This window comes from Corythoichthys intestinalis, chromosome 20 (assembly GCF_030265065.1).
Source record: "Corythoichthys intestinalis isolate RoL2023-P3 chromosome 20, ASM3026506v1, whole genome shotgun sequence".
Lineage (NCBI taxonomy): Eukaryota > Metazoa > Chordata > Actinopteri > Syngnathiformes > Syngnathidae > Corythoichthys > Corythoichthys intestinalis.
The window spans coordinates 36680282-36696657 of NC_080414.1; the positions used below are offsets into that span (position 1 = coordinate 36680282).

The 16376-nt window shown below is 38.3% G+C and overlaps 1 protein-coding gene across 1 annotated transcript; it reads left to right on the top strand.

Moving 5' to 3' along the window:
- Positions 1-1183: 1183 nt before the first annotated feature.
- On the top strand, positions 1184-15150 carry ngdn (neuroguidin, EIF4E binding protein). The gene is made up of 11 exons (XM_057823793.1): positions 1184-1249; positions 1493-1552; positions 1721-1792; positions 4957-5094; positions 5181-5265; positions 5343-5395; positions 5487-5589; positions 11545-11719; positions 14586-14739; positions 14889-14949; positions 15030-15150. The coding sequence occupies exons 1-11, from the start codon at positions 1229-1231 to the stop codon at positions 15047-15049; spliced, it is 942 nt and encodes a 313-aa protein (XP_057679776.1). The 5' UTR covers positions 1184-1228; the 3' UTR covers positions 15050-15150.
- Positions 15151-16376: the final 1226 nt, after the last annotated feature.

Below are 16376 nucleotides of genomic sequence, written 5' to 3' on the forward strand. Positions count from 1 at the left end.
ATGAGGTGTTTATATGGAACACATTTATTCGGTTTAAACAAATATTCCGATTGTAATTGGAATATTAGGCTCCATGTAAATGTGGCAAATGACAGCTAATATGTTCTGAACCTCTCCTTCAGAGTAAATAAAACGAAATATGATAAATAAGCCTCCTCAACTCTTTCGTTGCGCTTAAAGATTTGATCCATTTTATGTTGCTTTGCCCTTTTTTGTGGCATCAATTCAACAAGCTTTTTTTTTTTTTTTTTTTTTTGCTGTTCCAGAAAACATGCACATTTGAACCAATCAGAGCTAACCATCTCTTCTGACCACATGACAGTATGTCAGCCAATTGAACGGATAAATGAGTGCAGGCGTTTTGCTTTGCTGCGTCCATTCGCACATTGATGTGACTCATCATCGTCAGACTCAGATAACTGCAGCAGCATGGGAAACCTCCATGCCGTCCGTGGAATAAAATCAATAAGAAATATAGGTGGAAACGGATTACGCTACACAAGCACTTTATTATGCTTGTTGTCAACACTTGTGTATGTAAATCTGATGTTGGTAGATTGTTTTCTTCTTGGAGCTGAAATGCATGTGTGGCAGCTTAGGTTTTTTTTTCTTCTTTTTTTACATAGCGTTTTGACAGTTGTTGTCATATTTTCGGAATTAAAGCACCGTGTATCGGTCAGGCCCTGAAGCTTATACCGGAACTGCGTTCTGGCCCTGAATCTTATACCGAAACTGCGTTCCTGACCGTCCCACTGACCTGGCCCACTTTCACCCCTGACCTGAACCAATGCAAATGAAAGTTAGTATGAATCAGTACAGATTTATTTTGCATTGATCATTTTTTTAGCCTATCAATTAATTCTGTTCATATTCGTGAGAAATGCAGCCATGACCCATGTTCACACAATCTGTTTGGTCTTATTAATGTAGCAAAAAGTATACATGCAGTTTATGCAATTATATCGCTCCTACCAATGTTGATACCAAACCTACGCCCTTGATCTAGTATTTTATTAATTAGGTCAAGTAATCATACACACACACGAAAAAAACCTTCGCAAAGTATTTCTCAGTATTCGAAATTATACAATATTTGGAAATATTTTAAAATTTAAATCTATTTCTTTGGAGGACGAATGCGTTGCCAAAACTTTTATGTTAGCTATTTATGACGTCACCAAATCATTTTTTTCCCCCTCCGCAGCTTCCGTATTTTCATAAAAGCAAAATGGCGTCTTCGGTCGACAACGTGAGTAAACCTTTGCCATCTTGCTGTACTTTGCTTAGTTATTTTGTTTTTATATCACATAGATTCGTGTGGTTGAAAGTCATCGCGGGCGAAATTTTGATGTGTAAAATCGATGCAAATGAGTCAAGAGTATTTGTTTTGTTGTATAAACTTTGGCTAGCTAGTCTGTCCATTTCTGTATACGACACTAAATTTATGTACGTACGACGACTTTTGCCCTTTTAACACTCGAATTTCTTGCAGGATTTGATCGATAGTGATCTGCCAGAAGTTATCCAAGTGCTTAATCATCTCACAGAGCAGGTAAATTAGCCGATTGTTGTTGTTGTTGTTTTTTTTGCTACCTATATCATTATTTTAAAAAACAACAATAAAAAACAGCATAAACCAAATTCTGTTTATATTCTGAAATATTCGGCTTGGTATTCTACGAATGTGCAGTATTTCTAAAACTAAAACTTTTTTTTGCAGGTGAAAGAGGTTACCAGTAATGTCCAAGAGCTGCTAAACAAAGTTAAAGATGGCGAATTTGATACAACAAAGGCAAGTACAGAAACGTAAAGGAAAATTATGATAATTGTGAAGGCAATGGACGTTCAATCCTTGTGGTCTAGGAGGGTTGGCAGCGATCGTCCAATTGTTGCCATCACCTCCCGGTCAATATACTAGTAGTTTGGAAGCCGGATGATTATTCAACGTTTAATCAATTAATCCGATAAATCTCCCTTTTTTTCCAATTACCATCACAATTTAACTTGAAGTTGTTTTAGGCATGTTGTAAGTAGGGGTGCACGATATCCTTTTTTTAAAACCGATATCGATAACTTCCTGCTCCTCAAAGCCGATACCGATACGATAACTGATAATATATATATAATTTTTTAAATGTATATTCACCTGAGTTTTACAACACCTGTAGGTCAAAAATACTACTGGTGGATTCAGCATAGTTTTGCCTTTGACCTAACCAGAATTTTCATGATGACATGAACATTGTTATAATGAACAAAACTAAGAAAAGAACAGCTTTGACTTCAAATAAAGTGCCCATATTTTTTTATTTATTTTCAAATGAATATATTTTGAGTCAATCACAATCAATCAATGCCCTCACGGTTACATAAGTAATATTCGATACAACATGGATGACTATTACTTTCAAAAATAATATTTTATTAGAGCTTCTCGACTTAACTGTACTGTTTCAAGTACATTAAACTTGTTAAAATTTGTAATGAAAGTTCTGAGTATAAAACATAAGAATTTCTCAGTACACAAATCAGACAAAAGTCCTGTTCATTCAAAAAAAAAAAAAAAAAAACGCTGATTGGCATTTTTTTTTTCTTGCGAGCAAAGCGCTGATATAAATATCAAAGAATCATTTTTCTTTAAACAAACTAAACAAGTTTGAATAAGGAAGAGGCAGACTGTAATGAGTCTTTCTTTATCAAACAGTTGTTCATGAATAATATCCAAATCCATTTTCAAACCACTCTCGTATTGACAATTTTCAGTTTGAATGGGAGTTTGTGCTGAGGCTTTAATCTGTTATATGAATGGTTTATGTGTGCGATTTCTTTATAAAAAGAAATGAGACTTTACTATTTAACCCATTAACACCTAAGCCTATTTTGGCCGAATTTGCTTGCATTTGACGTTGCCTTTATATTTCAAAGAAAAAATTGTTTACAATGGCCAAGTTGGGTCCCTTTTTTCAGGACACCTTGAACTTCATGTCCAAACTGTTGTTTTCTTCACTGACCAATTATAATCCACATTTTGGACCCAAAAAGACCAAAAAAAATCCCAAAATCTTTTTTCAAAATTTGTAATGTTGATGTCCCATTGACAATCAAACATGCTCGACCAACCGTTTTGAAGCTTGATAATATTTGTTCAACTTGTTAGGATAAACATTCAATAGAAAAAATAAGATCGAATAGTTTTATGTTTGACAGTTCAACACAGTATGGTCATAGGCGTTTTTGGCCTTTACACATACTATGGTCAAAACAGGTTATATACAGTGCAAAATAGTGAGAAAAAAATTATATACAGTATACTGGACTGTCTCAGGAAATTAGAATACACAATATTCTAATTTTTTGAGACAGTCCTGTGTATATATACAGGACTGTCTCAGGAAATTAGAATACACAATATTCTAATTTCCTGACTGTCTCAGGAAATTAGAATATTGTGTATTCTAATTTCCTGAGACAGTCCTGTATATATACACAGGACTGTCTCAAAAAATTAGAATATTGTGTATTCTAATTTTCTGAGACAGTCCAGTATATCATCTCACACAAAAAGGGTTTGGAGGATATCTATTTGTGAAGTTAGGTGTTGTACCCATCACCTTATCAAAAGTATAGATACATGCAATCCAAGCTTCTCGAACACACATCTACATAAAAATTGAAAAGATTATAGTGAAGAAAATATATATAACATTGAAAAAAAAAGTATTTTAAAAAAATTGACAAGTAGTTCAGTTCAATTCAAATTATTCAGGCATGCGACCCAATAAAGTAGTTTTTTTCTTTTTTTTTTTTTTTTTTTTTGCGCACTCAATAAAGCTTCTTGAACAGCTCAAGGAGCTGCGTCACACAATGTCACACAGCCTACTCTTTCGCCGTTTGCGCGCTGCTGTCACTTCTACTCGCCGAGACGCCGACTCATCCAAAGAAAACAACGACAAATACTTCCTTGAGTTAATGAAATAATGCATTAGCTTGCGCTAAATGTAGTCCTAGATTCATTCTGCACGTTTCAAACTCGCTCGCTCAAACCAACCGGCCGTTGCTTGCTTCGCATGTCTCCCTTTCATTAGTTGGCGCCTCGCTCGGGAATTTATAAAAAATGATCACATTCGGTTCTTCCTTCTTGACATCACAACGGCTCTTGGGATATGTAGTCTTTTGTGCTGCTTTCGGTTTTGAAAAAGGACAAGAAATGATGGAAATGTGGAGATAAATACATGGTCCATGCAGCGTTTTAATGCATATTTATGAGTGCAGTAAAACTATAAAAGTCAAATGACATTATCTCCTGTTTTTCTTGGTCGATTGACTTCCAATAAAAACTGGTGTGAACATCAACTTCCGCACTTTCAAATGAGACCAACCAGCGGCACGTGGGTGACGTAATTACAGCGTGCCGAAGCTTCAAAGACGATATGCATAAACGCGGCGCTGCCGACACGTAAAGGGTTAACAATAACTCAAGCGCTAATATGTTTCTCTGATTAGCATGATTGCTAACTAGCATAGCGCTCTGTGCTAAGTAGTAACAGCTCATCAACAAAGAATACAAACAATACAAAAGACAATGTAACTCTTGACACTTTGTAATATTACTGTATTGATTCAGCAACCCAACTTGAGTGTGGCAGTAAACTCTCTCTCTCGCTCTCGCTCTAGCTCTAGCTCTAGTCACTGGCATGTGCACAGCCTTACATGACACACTATAACAAGGACCCAAACGGGACTGCTCATAGCTGCCTGCAAAATCAATGATCAAATTAGTTGGCAACTAATTTATTCATCGATTTAATCGATTAGTTGTTGCTGTCTTAGCAGCCAATATTCCCAATATTTTTCAAGCGTGAATAGAATATGTGCATTCATTAACCCAATTAAATAAAGATTATTTTTTTGTGCTTTATAGCCTGACCTTTTGTTTTTTATCATTCCTTGATACAGGGTTTGTCATTTCTGGATCTTCGCTATCACTTGCTACTCTTCTATCTTCAAGACCTCACTCATCTGATCACCATTAAGACAGAAGGTGGAAAGATAAAGGAGAGCGAAGCCTTAATCCGAATAGTGACGGTGAGGACGGTAAGTGTTTGCTTGCGTATAGACACACCGCAGGTAACTACACTAGAATATTAGTTGTATTTGACCTGTTCTCTTCATTATTTTAGATCCTTGAAAAGATGCGACCTCTTGACCACAAACTTAAGTACCAAATTGATAAACTGCTGCGCACGGCTGTCACTGGCAGTTTGGGTGAGATGCCGTTGAAGTTAAATACTGCATATGTTTAGTGGTATTACCGTGATTAACACTGTAGTTTTTGATTTCAGCTGAAAATGACCCGCTGCAACTTCGTCCTAACCCGGAGAATCTCATCAGCAAGGTACACTACCTTACGTTTTACTTAGGAATGTTTGAAATGAAAATATTTTTTTCCTTGTTTCTTCACTTTATATTTTCCATGATCGAAACAGCTGAGTGAGTCTGAAGATGAAGAGGAACAAGCACCGAAGAAGAAAGCGGCCCCCTCTAGTGAAAAGAAATATATTCCTCCCAAGATTGCGGCTGTATATTACGGTAATCTTAATTCTGGTATTCTATTGCATTTCTTAGTTTGCGAGACCAGTGTTTTTCAACCTTTTCTGAGTCGAGGCACGTTTTTACATTGGAAAAAATCTCGCGGCACACCACAAACCAAAAATGTTCCAAAATTATATTCTGTATAGTAGATTTAATTTTAAAATAATTTCTCAATATTTATACTTAGTGTGGAATAGAGCTGAAACGAATACTCGAGTAACTCGAGTTTAAAAACTGATCCGAGTAATTTTATTCACCTCGAGTAATCGTTTATTTTGACAGCTCTAAGCATCACGTTTTGCTCGGACTGCTTTTAATGCGGGACAACGCGCTGATGTGACGTGCGTAGAGGAAGAAGCACCAAAAAAAAAAAAAAAAAAAAAAAACTTATTGCAACCGACAGCCGCTACAAACGACGCCGACGTTGCTAAATACTAGCCCGTACGATGCTACGTTGGTAGCAGGTAGCGTCTGATGAGTCGCATAGAGATCACATGTATGTTGAACTAGATGCGTAATGACAGACTTGGCCGCGTCTGGGCAGCGTTAGTAAACAGGCGCCATCTTAAAGCAGTAGAACGCTAAGCGCTAATAAAGAGCGCTAAGCGCTAATAAAGATTAACATTACTGTCACTAGCTCACGTAACGTTAGCCCTGCGGAGGGCTAGGTTTCTATTAATTATGACCACTGTCGATGCGTGGCCAACGTGTCTTACATACAGGCTTTAACATAACATAGCGTTGTGGAGTGATGAGGGTATAAAATAAAAACTCAATAATGCTAACTATCAATTTTAGCTCAGTAGTCATTGCTGGATAAAACACCAAGTAGCACTGGTCCCTAATGTGCTCCAATACAGCCTGTATCATACATTTATTTTGAACACTGCAAAAACTCAAAATCCTATCAGTCGATTACTCGATTACTAAAATATTCGATAGCTGCAGCCCTAGTGTGAAACTTCAGCCTGTTTAGATAAGCACAAAGCCGATATCCTAGCAGGAATCATCGTCAACAGCTCTGTCTCTTTCTGTTATTATTTTTTACTGCAGTTAGGCTTGGAAAGCTCAGAATTATCAGACAGGGGAACTTTAGGAATGTCTTTAACCGCATCAGGGCCGAGCAGCTCGCTGACAATAGCTTTGCAGGCAGGTAGTATTAAGGTCTCTGTACAGTATGGGACTTTTTTAATTTAGCAACACAGGGTTACTGGCTTTGAGGGCTTTCTCATTTACCTGTATAGTTTGTCTCAAAGTTGCCCGTTTCTCTGTTTCATTTGGAGATGACTTTTAGGATAGTGAACGCGACACGATTTTGCGGTACTCGACAATGTATTGGAATAAAACACTGGGAGGATTGAGGGTCGTCACATATGGATAAAATGGAAAGGACACTTTCGTCTATGTTGACTTTTGAAGAGTCTAATCAAATGATGTACAGTAGACGTACTGTGGTCCACATTGTCGCGGACAGCAAGGTTGCTGATGGCTAGAAATCCCAGCAGTTATTGAACGCGACACGAGGAATACTTCGCTCATCTGGACACAACTGCAACTTTGTATGAAATCCCTTCTTCCTACTGCAACTTGGCCCGTCAAATTAAAAAAAGAAAAAGCGATATAGGATAATTTCTCGTGGCACACCTGACGATCTCTCACGGCACAATGGTTGAAAAACACTGTGCTTAGACGTCCAATAAATGAGGATTGAAGTACAACAAAAGAACAATTAGCTAACTTGCATAGCAAAAGTCCGCTAGCTTAAATGCTATAAAATGCTTTTTTTTTTTTTTTTTTTTTTTTTTGTATTTTTTTAACAATGCTCTTAACAAACCGTTCAAACATATATTCCCCCAAAAAACTGCAAAGTATACCTCTAAATCACAAATGCATAAAAAAATCATATTACCTCAAACAAAAATGTACATACTTATGTTGGTCTTAACAAGGAGCAGCTGTTAGATGAGTTGTCATATTCACTGTTGCCACTAAAGGGCAGTGTATCCACCCAAATCAATACAACTAAATGCAAACCCTTTCAAAACAAACCATTACAACGCCACTCTATTTAGAAGAATCCTGAAACCAGCAAAATTTGATTCGAAGCTTTTTTCTAATTGAATTATTCGAGTTAATCGTTGCAGCACTAGGTAGTACGCTGCGACGGAGGTGCTGCAATTGACGTCATCACTTGAAATTATTATCTCAATCTATAAAACGATAGAAGCACAAACGAAAGATTTTATAGCATAAACAAATGGCGCCATTTCAGGTTCATTTTGCAATAAATCGGGGCATGACATCATCAATCGAAAAGATAGACCAAATTTTTTACAACACAAACGTAGTACTGTACAAATGATTGACACAATTTTAACTCATTTGCTCCCAGAAACCTATAAATATGCTCTATTTTTAATTGTTTGTGTCCCAAAGTCGTATTTATACTTCTTTTTACTTTTTTTTTTTTTTTTTTTTTTCAAAAAAGACATCTCTGGGTCGTGATTCAATTTAGTTCCAAAGCACAAATCTGAAAATGCATTTTAAAGCAATAAAACTGGCCACTGGAGTGCAGTAGCGCATTTGGTAAGACCTGCAACCCGATTCAACGGTAACGAACGGCCAAGCCGCACGGTCGGGCGCCGGCGGAAGACGACCGAATAAATGCCAGGCGGCGGACGACCAAGCAGAACGACCGGGACCACTAGTGCAGCGGACGATTCCTTTTAGTCCGTGCTGCTCGCGAGCAGAGCCCTCGCGAGCAGAGCCCGCAGAGGGCCAAAGAAATCCATTTTTATGAGACAGACGGCGATGAAGGAAAAGTTTTACCGGCTGTCGCAGCCAGAACGGTGTCATTTTTCAGTTAGTTATGTGTAAATAAATTGTTACTTTGCTATCAAAAGCTCTATTTGTCTTGCTGCTTATGTTATAGAAGGAAAACATTTATCTGATGTTTGGGATGTCACAAAAGCAAAAAATAGCTGTGTTAAAGTCAAAGTTATGTTTGAAATGTATGCTTTTACAAAAAGCTCAATTTCTCTTTTTTTCATCAGAAATTGGAAAATGGCTAAGCTATTTTCTAATGCTGATTTCTAAAGAATGGAAATAGATTAGGGCTGTCAAAATTATCGCGTTAACGGGCGTTAATTAATTTTTCTAATTAATCACGTTAAAATATTTGACGCAATTAAAGCACTAGGCCCGCTCAGACAGATTTAAATGTCAGTACAGTGAAAGGCCAACTTGTTAATTGTGTTTTATGGAGTTTTTCCGCCCTCTGCTGGCGCTTGGGTGTGACTTGCATATGTTATGTGGCGTAATGTCGCCCTCTGCTGGCGATTCAGTGCAGCTGATTATTTGGGTTTCGGCGCGCTTTTCTGACGTGATTATATGTCGACGCGAACCTACACTAAAGCCTGAGTTATACTCCCGCGTTGCGGTGACGGCGTAGCGACTACGGCGTCATTCGACATTCGATAGTTCTGCGGTGAGGGAACGCGTTGCTCTGTAATTCACCGCCAAGCCACTAGAGGGATGTGGCGTTATGTTTGTACGGTTTTGGGGCGTGCTCGTTTACTTCCGCTAGTCGGAGAAAAAATAAACAATGCAAGATGGAACTCTTGAAAGTAAATATTCTGCTCATCAACACTGAATAAATATTGAACATACAAATGTTGACGGGCAGGCGACGCAGAAGACGGTTTCGAGGCGGTCTGGCCGACTTTTGATGCCGCACAGAGACTCGGGTGGAGAGAGCTAGCTGTGGCGGCTAGCTTCAAACTGGCGTCGAGCACTGCGTTCAAGGTCTGCAAAGCCCTCCAGCCTGATTTGTTTGCCGTGTCCTACAACCAGCCAGTGGGAAGCCATAGCAGATTTCTGGCGTCTAGGGAACTTCCCAAACTGCGTTGGGAGGCTTGATTTTAAGGTTATCATAAAAAGCACCGAGGCACTCTCAATCAGTGATGATGTATTGTGTGTGTGAACTGTCTGTTATTGAAAATTAAAGATCAAAACAACTCTTTTGACACCAAATCTGTGCTTTATTCTTCATATACTTGAAACATATGTACACAGTAAATGATGAAGTGCACCAACCAAAAATACGACATAAAGTGATAAAAAGTTGGCAGTTTTTGGCCGACTGTGTCACCGCTTCGTGTGGCCACTCGATTCCGACCACCCACGTCTCGGTGGTTCTTCCATTTATGTGTTTTTTCGATCGCCGACCTTGCCATTTGGCAGTCACAATAATAATTTCTTGACGAGACTTGCTCTTCGATGATACTCCCGTCGGCTTGGTGCATTTTTGCGTGTAGAAAATAATGTTTGATTCTATTCTACAATGGCGGTGTTTTCGCCCGGAAACAACAGTCTGAGCGGACCAATCACAGTCCGTTTTCACTACGTCTACGCGTCTACGCGACGCGAAGGTTACAAAAATCGAGAGGTGCGCGTCAGGCTACGGCGTAGGGTCTTAACTCGATTCTTCCTTGACGGCGTAGGTCTGACGCAGAAGTATAACTCGGCCTTTATAGACAGTGCTATTCAGACCAGCTAACGTCCGCATCCAGTATTCAATGGCAGTTCTCATAGCCCCATCACACTGTTCGTGTCTAATACATGCATCGCTTGTGAGTTATATTCCTCCTTTGTTTATATTCATGAGCATTAGATAGGTATTGATGATGTGTATTTGAGTTTGTTCACATATATGGTGAAATGCAGTTACATTGTTAGATGCTTGTGAGCTAATTGGCTAGTGCTACTGCTCAAATGGACACGTGTGTATACATTTTATATTATTTTGTGATTTATGTAAGTTATTGACACTTTTTACAAAAATACAAGAAACGTGCTCCTGTCAAAAAGAGATGACTTCAGTAAAGCCCATGCAACTTTGCCACACCGTCTAATTTCTTTTTGGAACTTATGTTCGCTATCTGTCAATTTGTGTACTCACACACATTGAGGACAGAATAGGGCTACTAGTTTATTTTTTGATTGAAAATTTTACAAATTTTATTAAAAAAACATGAAGAGGCGTTTTAATATAACATTTCTATAACTTGTACTAATATTCATCTTTTAAGAACAAGTCTTTCTATTCATGGATCCCTTTAACAGAATGTTAATAATGTTAATGCCATCTTGATTTATTGTTATAATAAACAAATACAGTCCTTATGTACCGTATGTTGAATGTATATATCCATCTTGTCTTATCTTTCCATTCCAACAATAATTTACAGAAAAATATGGCATATTTTATAGATGGTTTGAATTGCGATTAATTGCGATTAATTACGATTAATTAATTTTTAAGCTGTAATTAACTCGATTAAAAATTTTAATCATTTGACAGCCCTAAAAAAGATATGAACTATTTTTTCTGCTGAAAGAAGAGAGTCTAATCTTTCTTTTGGTGGGTTCCATGTTTATATAGCAATAGAACAGAATTTTCTGTGGGCCTTGCAAAATCAGTCAAAATCCAGTAAAACGGCTGGGACCGAAGGGCCTTGTTCTGGTGAAAATGGCTGGGAGTGAATGAGTTAAGCCATTTTTAATCAAAATGGGGAGCTGGTTGACCTCAGATACTAATATCTCAAAAATGATAGCACAAACGGAAAAAAAAATGCTGCGCAAACAAATGACATTTCTCCATAAATTAGCATCTGATGGGGGGGCAACTTCACGGAGGTCATTTTTAGGGCATTTTTAGGGCGCAAATGTAACTACGGAGACAAAAGTATAGTAGTGCAGCACTTGATCACACAAATCACAAATTTGGTTTCTAGTGCCATTGTCAAAATACAAGCATTTGATTTTGTATGAACAGTATGAATGGACTACAAGGTGTGCCTGTCAGGCAGAACAAGCCCTTTTGCATAGAAAATGCCGCTTTGGTACTTTACACGAGTGGGGAAAACTTAGATGTCATTTTTTGTCCACTAGATGGCGACATGACAGAAGCAGACAAGAAGAAGGCCCAGGCGGAGCGGCAGAAGCGCGCTGCGCTCAGAAGTTCTGTAATCCAGGAGCTGCGGCAACAGTACAGCGACGCTCCTGAGGAAATTCGAGAAAGACGCGATTTCCAGAGTGAGCGGGAAAGCCGGGAGGAGCTGCACAGGTGTGTGTAGGGGTTTGACAATATATCAAAATGGTGATATATCTAAGCCTGCCGCAATATGCAATAATTCCATTTATCGCACGGTAAATAAAAATGATGGCGATAATTTTTCCGCTGCGATTTATCGCCTCGCGTGCACCTGCTGACGTGCTGTTAAAAGTTCGGCTTCCTTGTTACCAACTACGCAAAATGCGTTTTAGTTCTGTTTTTAAGTTTAGTGCAGTTTAGTGCAGGTGGAAAAAAAAAAAAGGTGACGCTTACCATTGAAATGAAGATGTGAATGATAGCAAAATATAAGCATGGTGTGTGCATCCATGAACTGGGTCGTAGAATGCTGATCACGGCCGGCGGTCCCCCTCCGTTCGCCAGTCTTTATAAGTTAAGGTGACAGTTCTTATTGTGGTAACATCGCCTAAGAAATCGCCAGCTTTGTCAGGTTTCAAATCATTTATTCCATCAACTCGCCGAGTGTCCACTGCTGTTGACGCCAGGATCGAAACAGAAAGTAAAATAGCGCTCTCCTGCTCAGCGTCAGCCCCGCGGTGCGTTCAGGTACAGCAAAAAAAGTCCGCCACATGAGAAGCCGATTCGTTACATTATTACAGGTGCTGTACTGTATTATTGTTATTATTGCTATTATTATATTATTGTTATTCTGATTTTTATTCATATTTTATTTGTTTTGCTCTTTGTAATTGCTATTTGCAATAGTAACAGCAGTATTTATTAAGGATGTAGTGTGGGTTTTTGGGCTGTGGAAGGAATTATTGGAATGATAATGTATTCTTATGGGAAAATCCTGCTCGACATACAACCATTTTGACTTACAAACAAGCTCCTGGAACGAATTAACTTCGTATGTAGAGGTACCACTGTGTTACACATGGAACGCCATAGCAGAAGCTATGAGGGGAAACGTTTTCATTTGCCTAGATGCTTAAATTATTAAGTGGAATTTTATTTTTCTTAAAAAACACATTTTATTTTCAGTATGACAAGAGGTGCTTGGAGTGCTGCTGGGTGTACAAAGGATACTTCTGGTGCTCTTCGGTGTTGGGATCAAAAAAGCTAATAATTCAAAAAACCGAGGCACTCAAGAAGTACAAAAATAAAAAGCCCTTCAAGACAAACGGTTTGTCTTGATGAAGGTCTGCACGGCCAAAACATGTCGGCATTTTTTAATTTGTACAAGCCATGACTGAATAAAGGCTTTTTATTTTTGTACTTCTTGAGTGCCTCGGTTTTTTTAATTATTAACACATTTTATTTATTCTGTGTTTCTGTGCAGTATTAATATTTTTGTCTTTTACTTAAAAGAGGCATGGTCTATTGTTTTAGTTGTGATTTCCTAAAAAGTATTTTTGAATTTAAGAGTAAACATTTATTGAGTTTAAATGGGTGTACATGATCTATTAATATATACTGTATTCTCAGTGTTATTGTATTTTTTTTTTTTTAATGGGGGGGTTGCAATAATATCGCATATCGCAATAATTTATGAAATATCGCACACTAAAATTTGTTATCGCGACAGGCCTAGATATATCGTGATACTTTGTATCCCAAAAGATTATCGATATGCTCCTGCCAAGAATCGAGATATCGTTTTAAAAAGATGTCTGTGTTTAAATTAAAAAAAAAAAAAAAGGACCAACAAGTTGCAACCAAAATCTTAACTTTAAGGCTGCCATTGACGGTGCTCGACGCCCAATCCATATAGACTGGAAACGTTCGTTCATTCGAAATAGGGTTGCAGCGATTATTTTAGTAGCCGATTAATCGATAAACTATTTCGAATAATTGAGTAATCGGATAAGGAACATAAAAATTAAAATCCCTGACCTGAGCCTCACACGGTATATAAAACAAAAAGGGGATCTATGTACAACAAAAGAACAATTGGCTAAAGTACACAGCAAAAGTCCGCTAGCTTTAATAAAATACTAACGCTTTTTTTATAATGCTCTTAACAAAATGGCTCACACACATTCCCGCAAAAAAAATGGCTAATTATACTTTTAAACTAAATTACGAATGCATTTAAAAAAAATAATTCCCTCAAAAACTTGGCTTATGTTGGTCTTAACAGGAAGCAGATGAATTCAGCAATGTGAAACGAGGTAGACTAGAGGGCCGTGTATCCACCCAAATCAATGAAAATAAATGCAAACACTTTCAAAACAAACCAATACAACACCATTTTAATTAAACGAATACTCAAAGCAGCAAAATTTAATTTGAACCTTATTTTCTAATCGAATACTTAATCGATTAATCGTTGCAGCACTAATTCGACACCAGAGCATTCGCAGTCATCGGTCCGATTTTTCAGGGCATTTACAGGTCACTTGCTGTTTATTTACAGGTCATTTCCTGTTGAGTTTGAGTCACTACAACATCATTTGGGTGATTCCCAGGTCACTTCCTAATCTGTAACTCAAAATGAACAGGAAGTGACTGATAAAATACCCCCAAATCAACAGGGAGTAACTGAAAATCAACAGGTAAATGAGCCTAAATTGCCCAAAATGACCTGATTGCCTGGCAGTGGCTGCCAATGACGCCCATAGACGTTCAATCCGTTTGAAGTGGGAGGGATGGCAGCCATGAACGTCTACTAGTGATAAACTCATTCCAATTCACAGCAGAAGCTTGTTTTTCTGTTTATTAGTTGTTTGTAGAATATCCTGACCAATGTATCAATAATCGTTGTATCGCCATATCGTCAGATCATCGTTATCGTGAGCTTTGTATTGCATATCGTATCGTGAGGTAACAAGAGGTTCCCACTCCTAGGTGTGCGCGTGTTTACTTGGGATCCATTTCTTTCGTGGCACGTAAAAACTAACGTTCATTTTGCCTTCAGGAAAAACTTTGAGGAATCAATGATGGTTCGACTGAACGTATCGAAGCGAGAGAAGAACTCCAAAAAGCGAAAGATGATGTCCATGTCTGGTCAGCTGGGCGGCATCACCCACTTTGGTGATATTACAGCGCTGACAGGGGGCGAGGGTGGCCAGGTGAGCACTGTAGCATCGATGTACAGGAGTGTCACCCCTAATGTACAGACTAGCCAATTTCTGTGCTGCATCAAAGAAGCTATTTAGGCTTGTTTGGATCTTTACCAATCAGCCAGTTCCAATGTTTTTTGTTTTGTTTTTTGCTGCAGGATGCTGATCAGCCTCGCTCCAAGAAAAAGAGGATCATGAAGAAGAAAACTAAAAGAAAAGGTGAAGCTATTTCAAATTAAAACTCTCTCCCTCAATGTAATTAAAAAAAAAATTTTTTTTAAACATTCATTTATTTGCAGCCTTCAAGAAGCGCCGATAGACCAAGGAGGGATTATCGCTTCAAATTTAACATTTTTGGAGTTGTGAATTAACTTGCTATGCCTCAAAATGGTTGAATAACAATAAATGAATTTAAAGTCATGCTGTTCCTTACTTTACATGAGGATTTACAACTTAAAATAGCAAAATGCTATGATGACTTGCATAATGTTTCTTATCAACAGTTTATACTCCTTTTTATTTACAGTAAAGTATCTGATTGGGCATATCAACTATATTACTAAAGAAGGCCAAACAATCTTACCTTGTAGCCATGTTCTGTCTGTCCTTCTTTGTGGTGCATTATGGGTCAGAATAACTTTATTTAAAACAACATGTCAGGACCATGAAAAACATTAATGAAAGCCGCATGCTTGGACACTAGTTTCCTTAAGCCGGGGGTCAGCAACCCACGGCTCTAGAGCCTCACGTGGCTCTTTAGCGCTGCCCTAGTGGCTCCTTGGAGCTTTTTCAAAAATGTCCGAAAATGGAAAAAGATGGAGGAGGGAAATATAGTTTTAGTTTTAATATGGTTTCTGTAGGAGGGAAAAACCATGACACTGCAGTGACCACTACCTCTTAACAAAATTCACCTAGGGAACTTTTGTGGGGCATGCTGTGTTCCTGGGGGGAACTATTTCGCCGTGTGCGTTTCCGGCCGAGTCACGAGACACTAGAGAGTTCATACAGTGGGGCAAATAAGTATTTAGTCAACCACTAATTGTGCAAGTTCTCCCACTTGAAAATATTAGAGGCCTGTAATCGTCAACATGGTTAACCTCAACCATGAGAGACCGAATGTGGGAAAAAAAAAAACAGAAAGTCACATTGTTTGATTTTTTTAAAGACTTTATTTGCAAATCATGGTGGAAAATAAATATTTGGTCAATACCAAAAGTTCATTTCAATACTTTGTGATGTACCCTTTGTTGGCAATAACGGAGGCCAAATGTTTTCTGTAATTCTTCACAAGCTTTTCACACACTGTTGCTGGTATTTTGGCCCATTCCTCCATGCAGATCTCCTCTAGAGCAGTGATGTTTTGGGGCTGTCGTTGGGCAACACGGACTTTCAACTCCCACAGATTTTCTATGGGGTTGAGATCTGGAGACTGGCTAGACCACTCCAGGACCTTGAAATGCTTCTTACAAAGCCACTCCTTTGTTGCCCTGGCTGTGTGTTTGGGATCATTGTCATGCTAAAAGACCCAGCCACGTCTCATCTTCAATGCCCTTGCTGATAGAAGGAGATTTTCACTCAAAATCTCTCAAAACATGGCCCCATTCATTCTTTCCTTTACACAGATCAGTCGTCCTGGTCCCTTTGCA

What these genes read in the sequence shown, in the direction of transcription:
- ngdn (XM_057823793.1), top strand. Translation starts at nt 1,229, where the DNA reads ATGGCGTCTTCGGTCGACAAC. An exon ending in TGGCGTCTTCGGTCGACAAC is followed by an intron (nt 1,250 to 1,492) that starts GTGAGTAAACCT and finishes AATTTCTTGCAG; the next exon opens with GATTTGATCGATAGTGATCT. An exon ending in GAAGAAAACTAAAAGAAAAG is followed by an intron (nt 14,950 to 15,029) that starts GTGAAGCTATTT and finishes ATTTATTTGCAG; the next exon opens with CCTTCAAGAAGCGCCGATAG.